The 15215-nt window shown below is 43.1% G+C and overlaps 9 protein-coding genes across 9 annotated transcripts; 6 read left to right on the top strand and 3 right to left on the bottom strand. All coding sequences in view use genetic code 12, as the record gives it.

The window, feature by feature from the left end:
* Window positions 1-1260: 1260 nt before the first annotated feature.
* MXR1 (peptide-methionine-S-sulfoxide reductase) lies at window positions 1261-1815 on the bottom strand (the record flags this gene model as incomplete). Its single annotated transcript, XM_001482133.1, has 1 exon — window positions 1261-1815. One exon carries the CDS (start codon window positions 1813-1815, stop codon window positions 1261-1263), a length of 555 nt encoding a protein of 184 aa, XP_001482183.1.
* Window positions 1816-1983: 168 nt separating this feature from the next.
* Window positions 1984-4047, bottom strand: UBP13 (ubiquitin-specific protease; the record flags this gene model as incomplete). Its single annotated transcript, XM_001482132.1, has 1 exon — window positions 1984-4047. One exon carries the CDS (start codon window positions 4045-4047, stop codon window positions 1984-1986), a length of 2064 nt encoding a protein of 687 aa, XP_001482182.2.
* Window positions 4048-4534: 487 nt separating this feature from the next.
* Window positions 4535-5839, top strand: PGUG_05201 (Zn(II)2Cys6 transcription factor domain-containing protein; the record flags this gene model as incomplete). The annotated part of the gene is made up of 1 exon (XM_001482131.1): window positions 4535-5839. The coding sequence occupies one exon, from the start codon at window positions 4535-4537 to the stop codon at window positions 5837-5839; it is 1305 nt and encodes a 434-aa protein (XP_001482181.2).
* A 319-nt stretch (window positions 5840-6158) lies between these two features.
* Window positions 6159-7436, top strand: PGUG_05200 (Zn(II)2Cys6 transcription factor domain-containing protein; the record flags this gene model as incomplete). Its single annotated transcript, XM_001482130.1, has 1 exon — window positions 6159-7436. One exon carries the CDS (start codon window positions 6159-6161, stop codon window positions 7434-7436), a length of 1278 nt encoding a protein of 425 aa, XP_001482180.2.
* A 76-nt stretch (window positions 7437-7512) lies between these two features.
* Window positions 7513-8832, top strand: PGUG_05199 (Zn(II)2Cys6 transcription factor domain-containing protein; the record flags this gene model as incomplete). The annotated part of the gene is made up of 1 exon (XM_001482129.1): window positions 7513-8832. One exon carries the CDS (start codon window positions 7513-7515, stop codon window positions 8830-8832), a length of 1320 nt encoding a protein of 439 aa, XP_001482179.2.
* A 42-nt stretch (window positions 8833-8874) lies between these two features.
* PGUG_05198 (uncharacterized protein) lies at window positions 8875-9756 on the bottom strand (the record flags this gene model as incomplete). The annotated part of the gene is made up of 1 exon (XM_001482128.1): window positions 8875-9756. One exon carries the CDS (start codon window positions 9754-9756, stop codon window positions 8875-8877), a length of 882 nt encoding a protein of 293 aa, XP_001482178.1.
* Window positions 9757-9948: 192 nt separating this feature from the next.
* On the top strand, window positions 9949-11019 carry PGUG_05197 (uncharacterized protein; the record flags this gene model as incomplete). The annotated part of the gene is made up of 1 exon (XM_001482127.1): window positions 9949-11019. The coding sequence occupies one exon, from the start codon at window positions 9949-9951 to the stop codon at window positions 11017-11019; it is 1071 nt and encodes a 356-aa protein (XP_001482177.2).
* Window positions 11020-11178: 159 nt separating this feature from the next.
* PGUG_05196 (sugar porter family MFS transporter) lies at window positions 11179-12861 on the top strand (the record flags this gene model as incomplete). Its single annotated transcript, XM_001482126.1, has 1 exon — window positions 11179-12861. The coding sequence occupies one exon, from the start codon at window positions 11179-11181 to the stop codon at window positions 12859-12861; it is 1683 nt and encodes a 560-aa protein (XP_001482176.1).
* A 304-nt stretch (window positions 12862-13165) lies between these two features.
* BMT3 (Bmt3p) lies at window positions 13166-14980 on the top strand (the record flags this gene model as incomplete). The annotated part of the gene is made up of 1 exon (XM_001482125.1): window positions 13166-14980. One exon carries the CDS (start codon window positions 13166-13168, stop codon window positions 14978-14980), a length of 1815 nt encoding a protein of 604 aa, XP_001482175.2.
* Window positions 14981-15215: the final 235 nt, after the last annotated feature.

The following is a 15215-nucleotide window of genomic DNA, read 5'->3' as shown; positions in this document are numbered from 1 at the left end:
CCAGAATACACTTCTAGTCCAAAATGGGTCACGTGACTATTCGTCTGCGTCAATGCATCTGGGGGTCGCCAACTACATCAAATGCACAACATGCATGAAGAATGACCACCAGGTAGGTCGCGGACTTACAGGTGCTCTGTTCGAGACCTACAGTGCGTAGGAAGAAAATACGAATACTAAAGATGAATATATTCAATTTCACTTATAAGCTGCTAATTTCAATGGTAAATAATTTAAAGGGAAGAGTCTTTGTATTTGCATTACTCTAATTCGCTGTAACCATCGTAAAGCAAATAACAGAACCCACAACACATAAGAAGAAAAAATAAGTTTATAATCACGTTTAATGGTTCCTTCTTTCGAATAAAATAGATTACTAAGACCAACAGTCCTGTTGTACCCAACCCATAAACAACTGCCAAATAGTGCAAACCAAAACGGGGATCATTCTCCGCACAAGCTTTGACTATAAAGAATACCAAACACAAGAGAACAGCAATAATCAAAAGTACGAAACGATCTTTCCATAGCTTGACGCAAAAGTTTTTCACATTCTCGGCCATATTTTCTTCAGTAATTTTTTCCTCCATATCAGTGATTTTTTCCTCCACTTTTGATCAAGAAATTATCAAAGGTTCGCTGCGATAAAAGCTAGGTTTTGAGTAGATGCGACTGCCAAGCCTAGAGCCGTGAAAAAAAGTGGTATAGCCGGCCAAATGTACCTGAAAATGAGCGTTCAGCCTGATTCTGCTATCTTTTCCTCTACTTTATACTTTCTGTTTCTTATTCTTTCCGTTCCTTCATTCTTTCCGTTCTTCATTCTCTGCACCGGTTTATGCCATCCGAAGCTAGCCAGTGTCAATTGAGCTTGACACCACAGCCATATCATACATTGGTAATGTTGAGTACCACTCCCTTGATGCGGGTTGAACGTATAGGAACCATCGAATCGCAGTCGAAGTAGAAGAGGTTTGCGTGTGGGTGAGATTCACTTTACACCAGTACACCCAGTGTAGATATTCTCGCATGGGCAATTATAACGGTATTGAGTGGGGTGCTCCTTATAAATACTACGGCTAGCTGTGCATTATTTTAAGCTCTTTTTCGTTGGTTTGACCAATTGAACTTTTTGAGCTTCCAGGAACTCCACAACAAATTCTCAATAGAGCAATTACACTTCTCTACTATATCTCTACAGTACAATTCATACGTCCTTATTATCATACTCTTAAGATAACCCAATCTTCCATTTTTTTGTGTTCATGCCTTGGGCTTCGTCCTTATAAAGTGTGTGGGACAGTCGTATCCTCCTGGGTTTTTTGCCAAATACTGTTGGTGGTAGTTTTCAGCATCATGCCACACCTTGATGGGCTCAATAATAGTGACGATTTGGTGTCCAGGGTACCATTCCGCTTGCATTTTTTGCTTGATTTCCCATGCCACTTTGTTATCCTTGTCATCATGAGTCATAATCGCAGATCTATATTGGGTTCCCTTGTCAGGACCCTGAGAATTGACGGTGGTAGGATCGTGCATTCTGAAGAAAATGTCCAAAATAGCCTCCAATTGAAGATTCTCTGGCTCATAAGAGAGCTGTACAGCCTCCACAAACTCTGTAGACCCACTGCATACTTTTTCATAATTCACATTGCCGATTGTGGGGATGCCATTGGCATATCCAACCTTGATGTCAATCAATCCTTTTCCACCAAATTGCTTACGGAACACCTTCTCTACACCCCAGAAGCACCCTGCGGCAAGGGTGATCAATTTGGAAGTGCTGGTGGTAGCTAATGTCGAAGATACACTGGTCATCGTAAAGAGCCATTCGTAAGCAGCACTGAATTTATGATCACATGTCACGTGAGCCCATCGGCGGAGTCGGAGTCGAGTTAGCGATGCGAGTTAGCGATGCGAAGCGAGCTGACTCGGTACCGTTTCATTTCCTTTCGTTTCATTTCCCTCTCGTTTCTCCGTTTCTTTTCACTTCTCCAGCTTTTGCTTTCTCTTGAACCCAAAAAAGCTCTTTCTCTTTTCTTTATCGGAATTGGTGCTTGGAGTGCTCATTACACTTCCGGTCGAAGCCTTCCGGTCAGTGGGAACATCGTTTTTAGATTGTCTTCTTTTGAGTCCTCCAACCCAAGTTTTCTTTTCTGGTTGTTTTTCTTTCGTTGATGAGGTTCTTGAAATCGTATCTTCTTTATTCTCAATTTTGTAGTTCTTTTTGAATGGGTTTTTGTCAAAAACGGCACTGCTTGATAAATCTTTTATCGAGTCTGTCGATCCACTTTCCGAGCTGTGGGTAGACCATACTTCCGGTTGGCTTTTTGCCTGGACAGTCTCAGCCGAATTGTGTCTTTGGGGCAACCAGTCTTCTCCACAATAAACGTCCTCCTCTTTGAATCCCAATAAACCTGCCATGTGGACCTTTTGGTAAAAGAGAATATAGGCACTAGCTAGTCCTGGACCATTGCCAAAGAACTTGAGAACGAAAGAATCGTCAACAACTTCCACCGTTTCGTCGTCAAAAAGTAGCCATAATTGAGCCTTTACTTTGCATAAAGCCACATAATGACCGTGCATGGGACCTCCACCAATATGGATCACAAGAGCGTATAGTTCGTAGAGAGTAAAGTCTTCGGTTTGACCCTTTGCTGAGGTATTGAAGAGCCTGAGCTTGAACGGGTACGATATGGAATCAAACAACTTGACCATTTTGTCTACGGACTCGTCGTACTTGAACCGCTTGAAGTTGATCACGAGCACTTCGGGGAGCTTTTTGAGCTTGATGGTTTTGGTGGCTTCTTGGAGAGAGCAGCAATTGTTGCAGTAGAATTTGTTTTGGTGGGTGAGTGTTTCCAGCCGCGAGAAGTTGTTGAGGCAGTGGGTCAACGAGTAGGCGGCGTCTCCCGGTGGAATATCGATGGACAAGTCGAGAAACTCCTCTTCTTTGGAGGTGATGGTTTCGCAAGAAATGCATTTGGTTTCGTTGGTGATCATTCCTTGAAAGATCTCGTTGCACCAGTTGTTATTGGGACCGCATTCTTTGTCCACAACTTCGATGATTTCGTTGATCAAATAGTTGTAAAATTCGTGGGCATCTTGGTGCATATTCACCTGGCGAAAAAGATAGTTTTTCTCCTTGAGTTTGGTTATAAAATGTGAAGGAGAAACCACGCCAATCTGAGACTTGTTCTCGATCATACACTCGAACATGTCCTTGAGAGCATAGAGCAAGGCGGTTTCGTCGGACTGTTGGGTGGGAAGTTGAAGCGAATGATCGAGGTTGATAATGGGTCCATTGATGAGAGCAGATCTTTTGCGGTGGTCTGATGAGGGATTGGGGTTGAAGGGGTTGATGGGATTGACCAAGTCGACTTCGGGTTGGGGAATACCCACGATAATGAAGCACGACTGGGATGTGATGGAGCCTTCTTTGACAGATGTGGGGGTATTACTTTTTTCAGTTTTTTCATTAAGAAGCATCGATGACGACTGCGAATTGTCGCTCTTTTCCGCCAATTCCAACGGCGAAGACGTGTGTCTGGTGACCATTACTGGAAGATCTTGGAATTCGGGATTTTTGCGAATCAAGAGTTTCTGTTCTGCCAGCAAAGCGTCACAGTTTTTGGCTTCTGTGATGTACCATTTTCTCAGGCTATCGTCTGTGGAGCTGGTGTTGACGCTGTTTGTTGTGCTGGTGTTGAACTTGAGTCCAAATAATGATCCTTTTCTCGTGGGTTTTACTCGTTCAGAAGTACCGTTTTCTATGGCTGCATTTTTCGGTTGTTCACGCAAACGTTTCTGGACCAACAGCTCGTACTTGAGAGTGAAATTGTGGTTTTTAACCCCAGCCATCACCTCTTTTCGGTTGTGTTGGGTGATATTGTGGAGAGCTAACTTGGTTCGAAATTTGTCGGAATAGTATAAACATTGAAGGATTGAGTTACAATAGCAGGTATTGCCAAAGTTCTCCATACCGTAAACCTTGCTCGAGCCGTCTCCATATGGGAGCAGCGTGGGAGGAGCGGGATGGTCCTGGGTCATGATAGGAGGTCGCGATTAGCGGCCGCGATTATCGACAAAGATCGGAGTACGTGGTGCATTGGTGTCCGGGGAAGAAGAGCGGGACAAAAAAATTGGGAAGGGGCTGATTTAAGGAAGCGAAGCTGGGACGTTATATTGAGGAAGATTGCGGGATTCTATTTGGATGCTTTTGTTTCTTTGTATCTCTTTTATGCTCTGGTTGATATTATGTTGTATCTCATTTAGCATTTGCAGCCGAGATTCTCGCTATATTGGCAGAAATTAGCGGCCCGCGCATTTGGCTGTCGCTATTTTCGCACTAATTAGGGGCGGCGCAGTCTCAATTCTCGCTATTTGGTACCTTTTTTCGCAGTAATTGGAGGCCGCGCAGCTCAGTTCTCGCTATTTTAGAACCTTTTTCGCAGTAATTAGCCCCCGCGCAGCTCAGTTTTCTTTATTTCGGCGCGCCCTCGCTTCGCACGGCTCTTCACAATGACTCCATGAACCAATGAACAAATATAAAACCAAAAAGAAAAGGTGTGCGAGCTGCAGGCGGCTCAAGATAAAATGTGACGGTGCTCTTCCTTGTGAGTACTGCAATGCTACCAACCGTCAATGTAATTATGACTTATTTCCATCTACCACTATAGCTCAAACGAACTCGTCTTCCACCGAAACTATTGTATGGACTCACCAAACGTCGCTAAACTCACCCCCACGCCACATGGGAATCACACCGTTCCAGTACCGGCTTATCATGTATTTTCATGAAGGCTTGTTACCAGAAAAAGTCAAAGAACAACCCGTGCAAGAAATGTGGCAGACCCAGGTTCCACGACTATTCCACGAATCCTCAGTAGTCCAAAATAGCATTTACTCACTCTCCACGTTGTGTCTTCTAGGCCGTTGTGATTTGTCCCGGTGGATAGATCCTGAAAATGTTAATTTGGATACCGGTTTTTTCCCTGAACCTATTCATGATTTGAACAGTTTTCGGCGATTCCTTCAAACTTCTGTTAGCCATTTCTACATGAAAATGCTCGCAGATACGTTTTCCATCGTCGACAAGCTTATCTCTCGAGAAAAAGTGTTGAATACTGTCCATGAAGCAGCTGAGGTTGTATTTTCGGGAGCAATGCTCTTTTCATTTTTGGTATTGCAAACGGAAAAAATCGTTCCTCTTCTCAATTCAGACCCAAACCAACCAGATTTGATATCTATGAGCTTTGGTATGCGAGAATCCATGGTTTTATGCTTTCCTCTCTTATACCAATCGCAGTACTCTGCCCTATTTCATAACGATTTCCTTGCCAATTCTGACGAAAAACACGAGTTTCCGTTTATTACGTTTCTTCACAACCACCTTACTCAATTGCATGAATTAGAACTGATTTCTTCTACCAAATTTTCCCATTATGAAGAAACGCTCAAAACCTTGAATAAACTTTTCGCAGCCGCAGCCAAACAAAAGTCGTCGTCTATTTTCTACAAATGGATTTTTTTCCACGACGCCGAAGTTTATCGCTACATGCGTGTGGAGCACGATAAATTTGCATTGAAGCTTCTTTATGCATACAGCTGTTTGAACATTTTCTGCAAGTTTTATTTCCACCGATATTGCAACCTCTGGATCGATTACATCGAATGGTATAAAACCCAAAGCATGGCCACTGGAGGATGGGAGGACTGGTTTGACGAGCTGCTTTATGAGCTTGTTTACTCAGAATTTTTATTTGCTGATGATAATTACGCCATACTATATAGGTTTCCTGACAGCTGCAAGACATTGCAATACGCAGGTCGACCGTTATAGTGCAGCACCGTTGTTTGGTGTATGGGTGTTAATGGTTATTGAGGAAAGGGCTCAAAAGTCATACAATTACGGGTGCCAAGAAAAGTGATGCGAAATTAGACATATAAAGTGCGCTAGCAAAGATCTGAAACAAAAGTACTAATTGTATTAGTGGGTACTATCAGGATCTAGTGGATACAATACGATAAGCGGACAACCCCACCAACAAGAAAACGAGAATTTTCAAATTCACTTTGATTCCAAAAATAACAAAAAGACTCAGTGGAATAAATTGATCTGAGGTCTTCAGTTTCAATCGCCTTATGCATCGACTACTCCAATGGCTCCAAAGCGACATGGTTCAAGAAAAAATAAATGCATTAGTTGCAGAAAGTTGAAAATCAAGTGCAATGAAGCGAGACCAATTTGCGAATACTGTGATCACACGAATCGTCAATGCGTATATGAGGACGATTCTCCTTCATCAGACTCTGGTTCTGACACCTCCGAAGCTGTGATTTGGATGAAACAGGGCCTGTTGAATGCCCTTAGTCGGCACCTTGGAATCACCTCATTTGAGTTCCAATTGCTACGATACTTTGACGAAATCGTAGTACCAAAAAAAATCAAAGATGCCTCTGCGCAACGGCTCTGGCTGGTCCAAGTGCCCCAACTTTTCCAGGGCTCGCCCTTGGTTCGTAATAGCTTGCTTTCACTCAGTGCTGTGAGCGTACGAGGTCTTTGTGACTTAACAAGTTGGGTGGAAGTGGCAGAAGTGGACGAAGAAGCGCGAGGAATGGCATTATCGGCGATGAGCGAAACTCCCAATTCTCGACAAAATTTGATCGAATTGATCGATATGTACTACATGAGCACTATAAAGCATATGAGTGCACGAATGGCCGAACTTTCAACTGGCGTTAGAAAAATCGCTACCGTTGAAGAGGCGGCAGAACTCACGTTTTCCGGTTCCATGTTCTTCACATTCCTAGCATTACAGTCCAATAATCTCTTGCCGTTGCTAAGCTTTGATCCTGCCCAGCCAGACCTCATTTCCATCTGTCAGGGCGTGAAGGAAACATTGATGATGTGCTACCCAATGCTTCTCGGCACTTCATATTCGGCCTTGTTCCAAAGTAAAGATTTTCCAAACATACCAGAGACCACCACGAAATACCCGTTTGTGGAATACTTGATCGACTACGTTCTGCAACTACACAGCGACGGAGATGTGACCGAAACCCAACTAAAACACTACACCAATTCATTGCGAATGTTGGAGCTTCTCTTCACTGCTTCTGTCGCACACAAGTCAAGCATGATTCTTTATCGATGGGTTTTTTTGATTGACAGTGAAGTCTACGACTATATACGCCATGAAAATGCGTACTTTGGCTTCAAGCTACTCTACGCTTACTGCTGCTTGAATATTTTTTGCAAGTTTTACACCAGCCGCAGGGCCAATATGTGGCTCGATTATATCGAGTGGTACAAATTGTACAGTATGAAAAATGGGTTCTGGCGAGACGACTTTGACGAGAATCTCTACCGCATGGTGTACGCCAACTTTTTGTTCAACAGCGGAGACCTAAGTATCTTGAATAGGTTTCTACCATGAATCGAGTTCCTGCATTGAGCGCCGCATAAGGCTGTGCGCGCTAAACGTTAATTTGAGCCAAGTAGACTTAATTCTTATGCAAATATATAATGACCCTCCCAACACCAAAAGGCGAAACAGGACCCGGAAAAACAGATGCTTGAGTTGCAAACGGCTCAAGATCAAGTGTAACGAGGTCAGACCCAAATGTGAGTACTGTGAGCACACAAACCGAGAATGCATTTACGTAGACAATTACCCTTCAGATGATATTCATGATCCCAATTCTTACGAAGCAGTAGTGTGGCACAAACAGCGCCCGCTCAACTCGCCACTGCGTCACATCGGCATATCAAACTTTGAGTGTCGTCTACTAAAATATTTTCATGAGGTGTACCTTGTTCCAGGCGAGATGAAACAACCTCCACTAAGAAATTTGTGGCAGGTGCAAGTGCCGCGTCTCTTTCACGAGTCGCCATTGGTACGAAGCAGCATCTTCTCGCTTTGCTCTTTGAACTTGTGGAATCTCTTTGACCTTTCTAGTTGGATTTATGAATCTTGTGAACAGTCCACTCTGAAGTATATGACTTTTTGCAACTTGCAAGATCTTCAGAGTATCCCCAATGTTAGTGAGTTTCTTAGAGAGAAAACCATAGACTACTACAGTGAGACACTCAGAGACACCTCTAAACTCATACACGAACTTTCTACCGAGCAAAAAGTCTTGACTACTATCAATGAAGCTGCCGAAGTTGTCATTTCTGGAATCTTATTGTTCTCCTTCTTTGCATTGCAAACCCACCAGCTTCTACCTTTTGTTAGCCATGACTCGTCTCAGCCAGATTTGCTATCGATGTGTAGCGGCATGAAAGAATCAATGGTCAAAGCATTTCCATTGCTTTACAACTCGCAATTTTCTGCTTTGTTCTACAAAGATGAGGTTTTGTCCCCTCCTCCCAATCCTGGCTCGTATCCCTTCGTTAAATACTTGCTGGCCAAGCTAGAAGAGTACCATAATGAAGCCATGGTGACTACTGCCCAATATGAAAATTTGTTGCAGGCTCTTAATATGTTCAAAGTTTTAATGTTCAGTTCCATCGAACAAAACTTTCCACTTCCCCTCTACAAATGGATTTTTCTTGTCAAGAACGATCTTTATGATTACGTGAAACGAGAACGACTCTTTTTTGCCATAAAGTTGGTGTATGCGTACACTTGTATGAATATGATTTGCAAGTTTTACTTAAAACGTACACCCAACATTTGGATGGAGTATATTGAGTGGTACAAAGAGTACAACTTTTTCATGTTTGACGGCTGGACTGATGATTTTGATAGCCGACTCTATGATATTGTTGCTTCAGGATACACCATCCCAAACGAGGAATACCATCTCTTGGCTACTTTTTTTCCATGATATCATATCAATATTTAACTACTGACCAACAGAATATTCAAGCTATCCCTCCAATGAGTATCCCAAGTCCTTATCCTTAAACTCATTAGCCAAGACCTCCAACTTGGACCTCAAAAGCTTCAAATTTTCATTTTGAGGATGGAACCTTGGAAGCCATTCTGCCACACCATGTTGCAAAACACCCTTTGCTCTGGTCTTGCCGTGATCAATGTGACCATAGGACCCATGGAGAGTCAACCGAGTGTTTTTTGCCGAGTATGAAGCACGATGAAGAATGTTACTGTTGTAAAAAACCACATCTCCTGGGTGCAAATCCACCGTGATCTGGCCTGTGATGAACTCTTTGCGATTCTCGTTACTGGTTTTCTCTCTCTCCTCAGCGGTTCTTATACGCCTGTGGGAACCTGGAATTACAATGAGACAACTATCTTCAGTTAAAGGAAGATTGAATTGGGTTCCAGCATATGGATCCAAAAGCAATTGTTCTGCCTCTTCTTCAGGAGTCACCTCCGGCTTTATATAGTCACGGTGCCAATCCAAATCAAAGTCTGTCAACGGATTAATCAACATGTTGAACAATTCCATCGACAAATGGTCTTTATCAGTTTGTAGAATATCCTGCGCAATTGCCAAAAGCTTATCGGAAGAATAACATTCTTGAAAAGGAACAGAAAGTTCCCCCAAATCCGGATTTAACAAACCCGAGATGCCCCATATATCAGGACTAAAGTTCTCGGGCCATGGAGGAAATTGCTTTCCTCTGGTACGTACATGAGGCCAGTGTCCGTCGCGGGCATATTGTACTAGTTTTTCCGAAGCACTGCGATATTTGGCGATTTCTTCCGGTGTCAAAAATCCCCGGACTATGGTGAATCCTTGATCTGCAATCTCGTTATGGTGGAAATTTGGTATAGCGCTAGGCATTGAGCAAGAAAAAGCGCCGGTTCGTTATCATATATACTTGATGCACCCCACAAAAAGGCTGATTGTGCGATGCAACATGGCGTTGCATTCCGCGCGAAGATTAAAATTGCGTGTGCGGGGGCCCAAAGTGGGGGGAGTCAAGTGGGGGCATAAGAGCTGAATAATTATCGACAACTTTTTCATTTTGTTACCATGTCACTCAATTGGGCTATTCTTGGTGCAGGGAACATCTCAGGACTGTTTGTCCATGACTTGTGCTTGAACAACGAAAGAAATGAAAAGGTCAAGCATATCGTGAAAAGTATCGGTTCTTCATCAAAATCGAGAGGTGAAGAGTTCATAAAAAAAAACAAAATAACCACCGAAAATAACCACGGAGTAACCCCACAAGTCCAGCTGTACGACGAGTTGTACGCAAACCCAGATGTGGACATTATATACATTGGAACTCCACATCCTTTGCATAAGGAACAAGTGACCAAAGGCTTGAATCATGGCAAACACATTCTTTGTGAGAAGCCTTTCACCCTCAATGCCAAAGATGCTCAGGAATTGATCGACTTGGCCAAAGAGAAAAACTTGTATTTGTTGGAGGGAGTATGGACCCGGTTTTTTCCATCGATTGCGAAACTCAAAGAGCTCATTTTTGAAAAAAAAGCATTGGGAGATATCAATCGGCTTGTTATGGACTTTTCCTTCGATGCGGATTTGGCAAATTTACCAGAAACCTCGAGAATTAGAAGCAATGAGCTCGGAGGTGGAGCTCTTTTGGATATTGGTGTGTATAATCTCACTTATACCAGAATCTTATTGGATAATAAACTTGGCAAAAATGCTACCAAATTCGATTTGAAATCGTTCCAAACCATCGATCCAAAAGATAAAGTCGACTTCACTTCGTCTATGCTTGTCAAATACGAAAATGGTAAACAGGCCGTGCTTACATGCTCAAACCATGTGCCAAGACCTGAACCATACTTGCGCCTCGATGGCACAAAGGGATACTTGGAAATGTTCAGCGAGAACCCTGCGTGTCCCAAAAAGTTCAAAGTGACATTTAAAGACGGAAATGATCCGATCGAATATGAAGATACAAGTGGCTACAAAGGTTTTATTTACGAGGCCAATGCATGTTTTGAAGACATTACTAACGGTCGCATTGAGAGTGACGTCATGCCCCATGACGAAACTATGCTTGTTATGAATATCATGGATGACATAAGAAAGGAAAGCGGACTTCGGTACGCTCCCGATGATTGGTAATGGCCGGAGAAAAAGTAATGCCGATTCCTGCATGTGGGGAACCAAGAGAAATTTTCCGGCCTCCGAGGCCCGATTGCGTCATCGTGCAGGGGTTGCTTTGTATAGTTTTTCCGAAATTGCAAATTTATAAAACATTTCAACCAGCTTTTTTTCATCATCATGTCGTCGAATGAGCAGGTTACTCCAAGGGTGTCGGAAGACAACCTAGATGGCAAAAAGTCTATGGAAACTCCCCAGAGCCCTTCTGATATCCCCACCACCAAAGATATCACCGCAGAGCAACCAACTTTACCGGAAAAATCCTTGAAAGATTACATTTCCATCTCTCTTTTTTGTATTCTTGTTGCATTCGGTGGATTCGTGTTCGGTTTCGACACCGGAACCATCTCCGGGTTTGTCAATATGACCGACTATAAGCGTCGGTTTGGTACACTTCAAAGTGATGGAACCTATGGTTTTACCGATACTAGAACCGGAGTCATTGTGGCTATTTTCAACGCTGGATGTGCTATTGGTGGTATTTTCTTGTCCAAGATTGCCGATGTTGCTGGAAGAAGAATGGGATTGATGTTTTCTATGATTATTTATGTCATTGGAATTATTGTTCAGATTACTTCAACCACCAAATGGTACCAAATTGTCATTGGAAGAGCCATTGCTGGACTTGCCGTGGGGTGTGTTTCGGTGTTATCACCACTTTTCATTGGTGAAACTGCTCCAAAAATGTTGAGAGGAACCTTGGTTTGCAGTTTCCAATTGTTTATTACCATGGGTATTTTCTTGGGTTACTGTACCACCTACGGAACAAAGCAGTATGATGATGCTCGTCAGTGGAGAATTCCATTGGGATTGTGTTTCGCTTGGGCTGCTCTTTTGGTGGGTGGAATGCTTGCTATGCCTGAGTCACCTCGGTACTTGATTGAAAAGAACAAAATTGACGAAGCCAAAAAGTCGCTTGCCAAGTCCAACAAGGTCCATGTCGACGATCCCGCAATCTACACCGAAGTGCAATTGATCCATGCTGGTATCGAGAGAGAAAGATTGGCGGGTTCTGCTTCTTGGACTCAATTGTTGTTTGGTAAGCCCAGAATTTTCGAAAGAGTTCTTACTGGAGTGGTCCTTCAGTCCATGCAACAACTCACCGGTAACAATTACTTTTTTTACTATGGAACCACCATTTTCAAAGCTGTTGGAATGGCCGATTCTTTCCAAACATCAATTGTTCTTGGTATAGTGAATTTTGCATCCACTTTTGTTGGAATCTATGCCATTGAAAGATTGGGTAGAAGAATGTGCTTGTTGATAGGTTCCGTGTGGATGACTATCTGTTTCATCATCTACTCGGTATTGGGTTCTGTTCACTTGTACAGAAGTGGTTATGACAATCCTAACGACACATACAAGTCATCTGGTAACGCCATGATTTTCATCACTTGTTTGTTCATTTTCTTCTTTGCATCTACATGGGCTGGTGGTGTCTACTCCATCATTTCGGAAATTTACCCATTAAGAATTAGATCCAAGGCTATGTCGGTAGCCACCGCAGCCAATTGGATTTGGGGATTTTTGATCTCGTTTTTCAGTCCTTTCATTACTTCTGCCATCCACTTCTACTACGGATTCGTGTTCACTGGATGTTTGATTTTCTCGTTTTTCTACGTCTACTTTTTCGTCTACGAAACCAAGGGCTTGTCTTTGGAAGAAGTCGATGAGCTTTATGCCCAAAAAATGCCTGCATGGAAATCCTCTGGCTGGGTTCCTCCTTCTCAGGACGAGATGGCCACCTCCACCGGCTACGCGCGTCACACCAAACCTGAGGTGGACGAAGCCGAAAGGGTTTGAGAGACTAAATAAATACATACGAATAGATCTGCGTATTGCATGAACGCGCATGATAATGTGTCAAAAAATATGCGAGTGTATGCCGGACCATGCACGGGAGGCGTCCCAAAGAAGCACCGCCTCAGGAGGCTTAGGCGCCCAGTTATTTTTGGCGGGTTATTTTTGGCCAGCTCGAATGTGACTGTTTACGGTGATTTGACCGTCCAAGCTGAAAAACTGAATATCACTCACAAGCCCACAAAGCAATATTTGTGTGTCTCAACCTCATTATATATCTCGTCGGGCTGTGCAGCAACTGTTGATAATGCACGCATGTGCGGCTTGCCAGCTCAAAGCAAATTGCAAAAAACCGGCACGTGGTGCGCAAATTCATGTAGCCAAAAGTTTCTGTAGCCAGAGTTTCTCTTCGTTGTTCCGCTCGATGACTAGTATAGATCTCGACACGTGGGGCGCCGATGTGTTGCAGTACGGCGTACTCATCGTGTTGCTATCTCTCTGCAGTGCTTTCTTCTTTTTCTACTTTCGAGTGTGGCATTTGGTCACACGAGAAAAACAGGTTGTGAAGAGCAAGAGTCAATTGTTGACGGTGGTTATAGCAGCGTTGATCGTTTGTCTTAATTTGCAACTTTGGTACCGGTTTTCCGAGTCTTTTCATTCCAGTGATACCATAGCAAACTATAGTGTTCTTCATGCCAAATTGACATCTTTCAATGTTACTGGATACTCGTTTGCAGAAGCCAACTCTCCCAAACAAATCAAAGATTTCCAGTGTGATTCGGTCAAATTCACAGATACGTTGTTTGTGACCGAACCAACACCGTTCAGTAGTTCGTTGAAAAGAATCAGAGACGAACTTTCTCGAATTGCTCAGGATGATTATCCCATCGCAGAAAACTGTTTTCTCGACAAGGAAGGAGAAGACGAAAAATCCATCTTGGCTCATAAATGGTTTCATTTTTGCGGAAGCAGCGTATGGCTTGAAAAGTACCAGGTACATTTCATGGTCAGTAGGGTATTGTATACCCATCGAGGAACCAGAAACAAGCCCACCATCAACATGATATACATGCAAGTGTTCGACAAGAACTGGGTTGAACAGTTTGATGTCAAGCTTGGAGATTCAGATACTGCGTTCCCATCGATTCTCAAGGTTGACATTGACCAGTCTCCCAACACCGCCAAGCATAGACTTGCACTTATGGGTCCCGAGGATCCTCGAGTATCGGTACGTGAGTTTTACAAAGATGGAGAACTCCAACAGGAACCGGTAGTTATTTTCAACATGAGAAGCACAAAGATTAAATGGTTCCGTGCAATGCACATGTGTCGGCCATTAAGTGATGGGAAAACTGTTCGACTTTCGCTTCGAGACAGAGCACCAGAATTCAGAGAGAAAAACTGGGCACCTTTTTTCGACAAAAATGATCCCAAAAAGGTGTTTTTCGTGTACAACTTTAACCCATTGAGAATCATCGGATGCAGCCTTGATAAGGGGATATGCGACAAACTAGCAGGCCCTGAGTTCGGAGAAGATTCAAAAGAACATGTGGGTTCTTTGAGAGGTGGAACTAACTTGGTACCTATTCCCTCAGAAGTTTTACCTGAATCTCTCCAAAATCGAATGTACTGGTTTGGTATAGCACGTTCACATTCTTCCCAGTGTGGGTGTCTTGGCGAGATATACCGACCACACTTATTTATTATATCCAAGGGAGAAAACGACTATGCCATGGACTATATCAGTTCTCTCGTCGACTTCAACATACGAACAGAACCATGGAATCCTTCGAAGTCGATTTGCGATGATGGAAAGAGTGTATTGATACCGAACAGTATATCGTACTGGGATGTGGGAGACGAAGAACGGATGGGGATAGTGTTCTCTGAAGCCGACAGAACGAACAAAATAATTCATGTCAATGGGATGATGAAGCATGTTCTCAACGTCTTGAATAATGGCCGTAATGTTGAAACTGACGAAAGAAAAAAGGAAAATGCTCTTTTGGGAAGATGCTCGACATCCAAGGTGGCAGAGTACTGTGAACTGACTGCAAAAAAGCAGCATTGGAATATGGAACCACCAAAAAATTTGCACGAGGTTGACGATGATTTTGATTAATTTGCACCCATTGAACTCGTTTCTGTTGAAAGATTATGAGAAAGCACAATCGCAATGGAATACCACGAAGAGATATATTGCATCTGAGCACGAAGAAAACAACAAATTCCCGAGGCAGTGAAAGAGCCTATGAATACAAGATTCACAATGAAGCACAAATGCTTCAACCTTGACCTTTTCATATGCCGGTGTATCTACAAAAATCCTTGGAAGTCTTTGCTTAAGGCATTCGGGT

The sequence above is a fragment of the Meyerozyma guilliermondii genome, genomic scaffold (genome assembly GCF_000149425.1).
Source record: "Meyerozyma guilliermondii ATCC 6260 scaffold_7 genomic scaffold, whole genome shotgun sequence".
NCBI lineage: Eukaryota > Fungi > Ascomycota > Pichiomycetes > Serinales > Debaryomycetaceae > Meyerozyma > Meyerozyma guilliermondii.
Note: the sequence above shows the minus strand (reverse complement) of the source record. Positions and strands in the feature narration are given on the sequence as shown.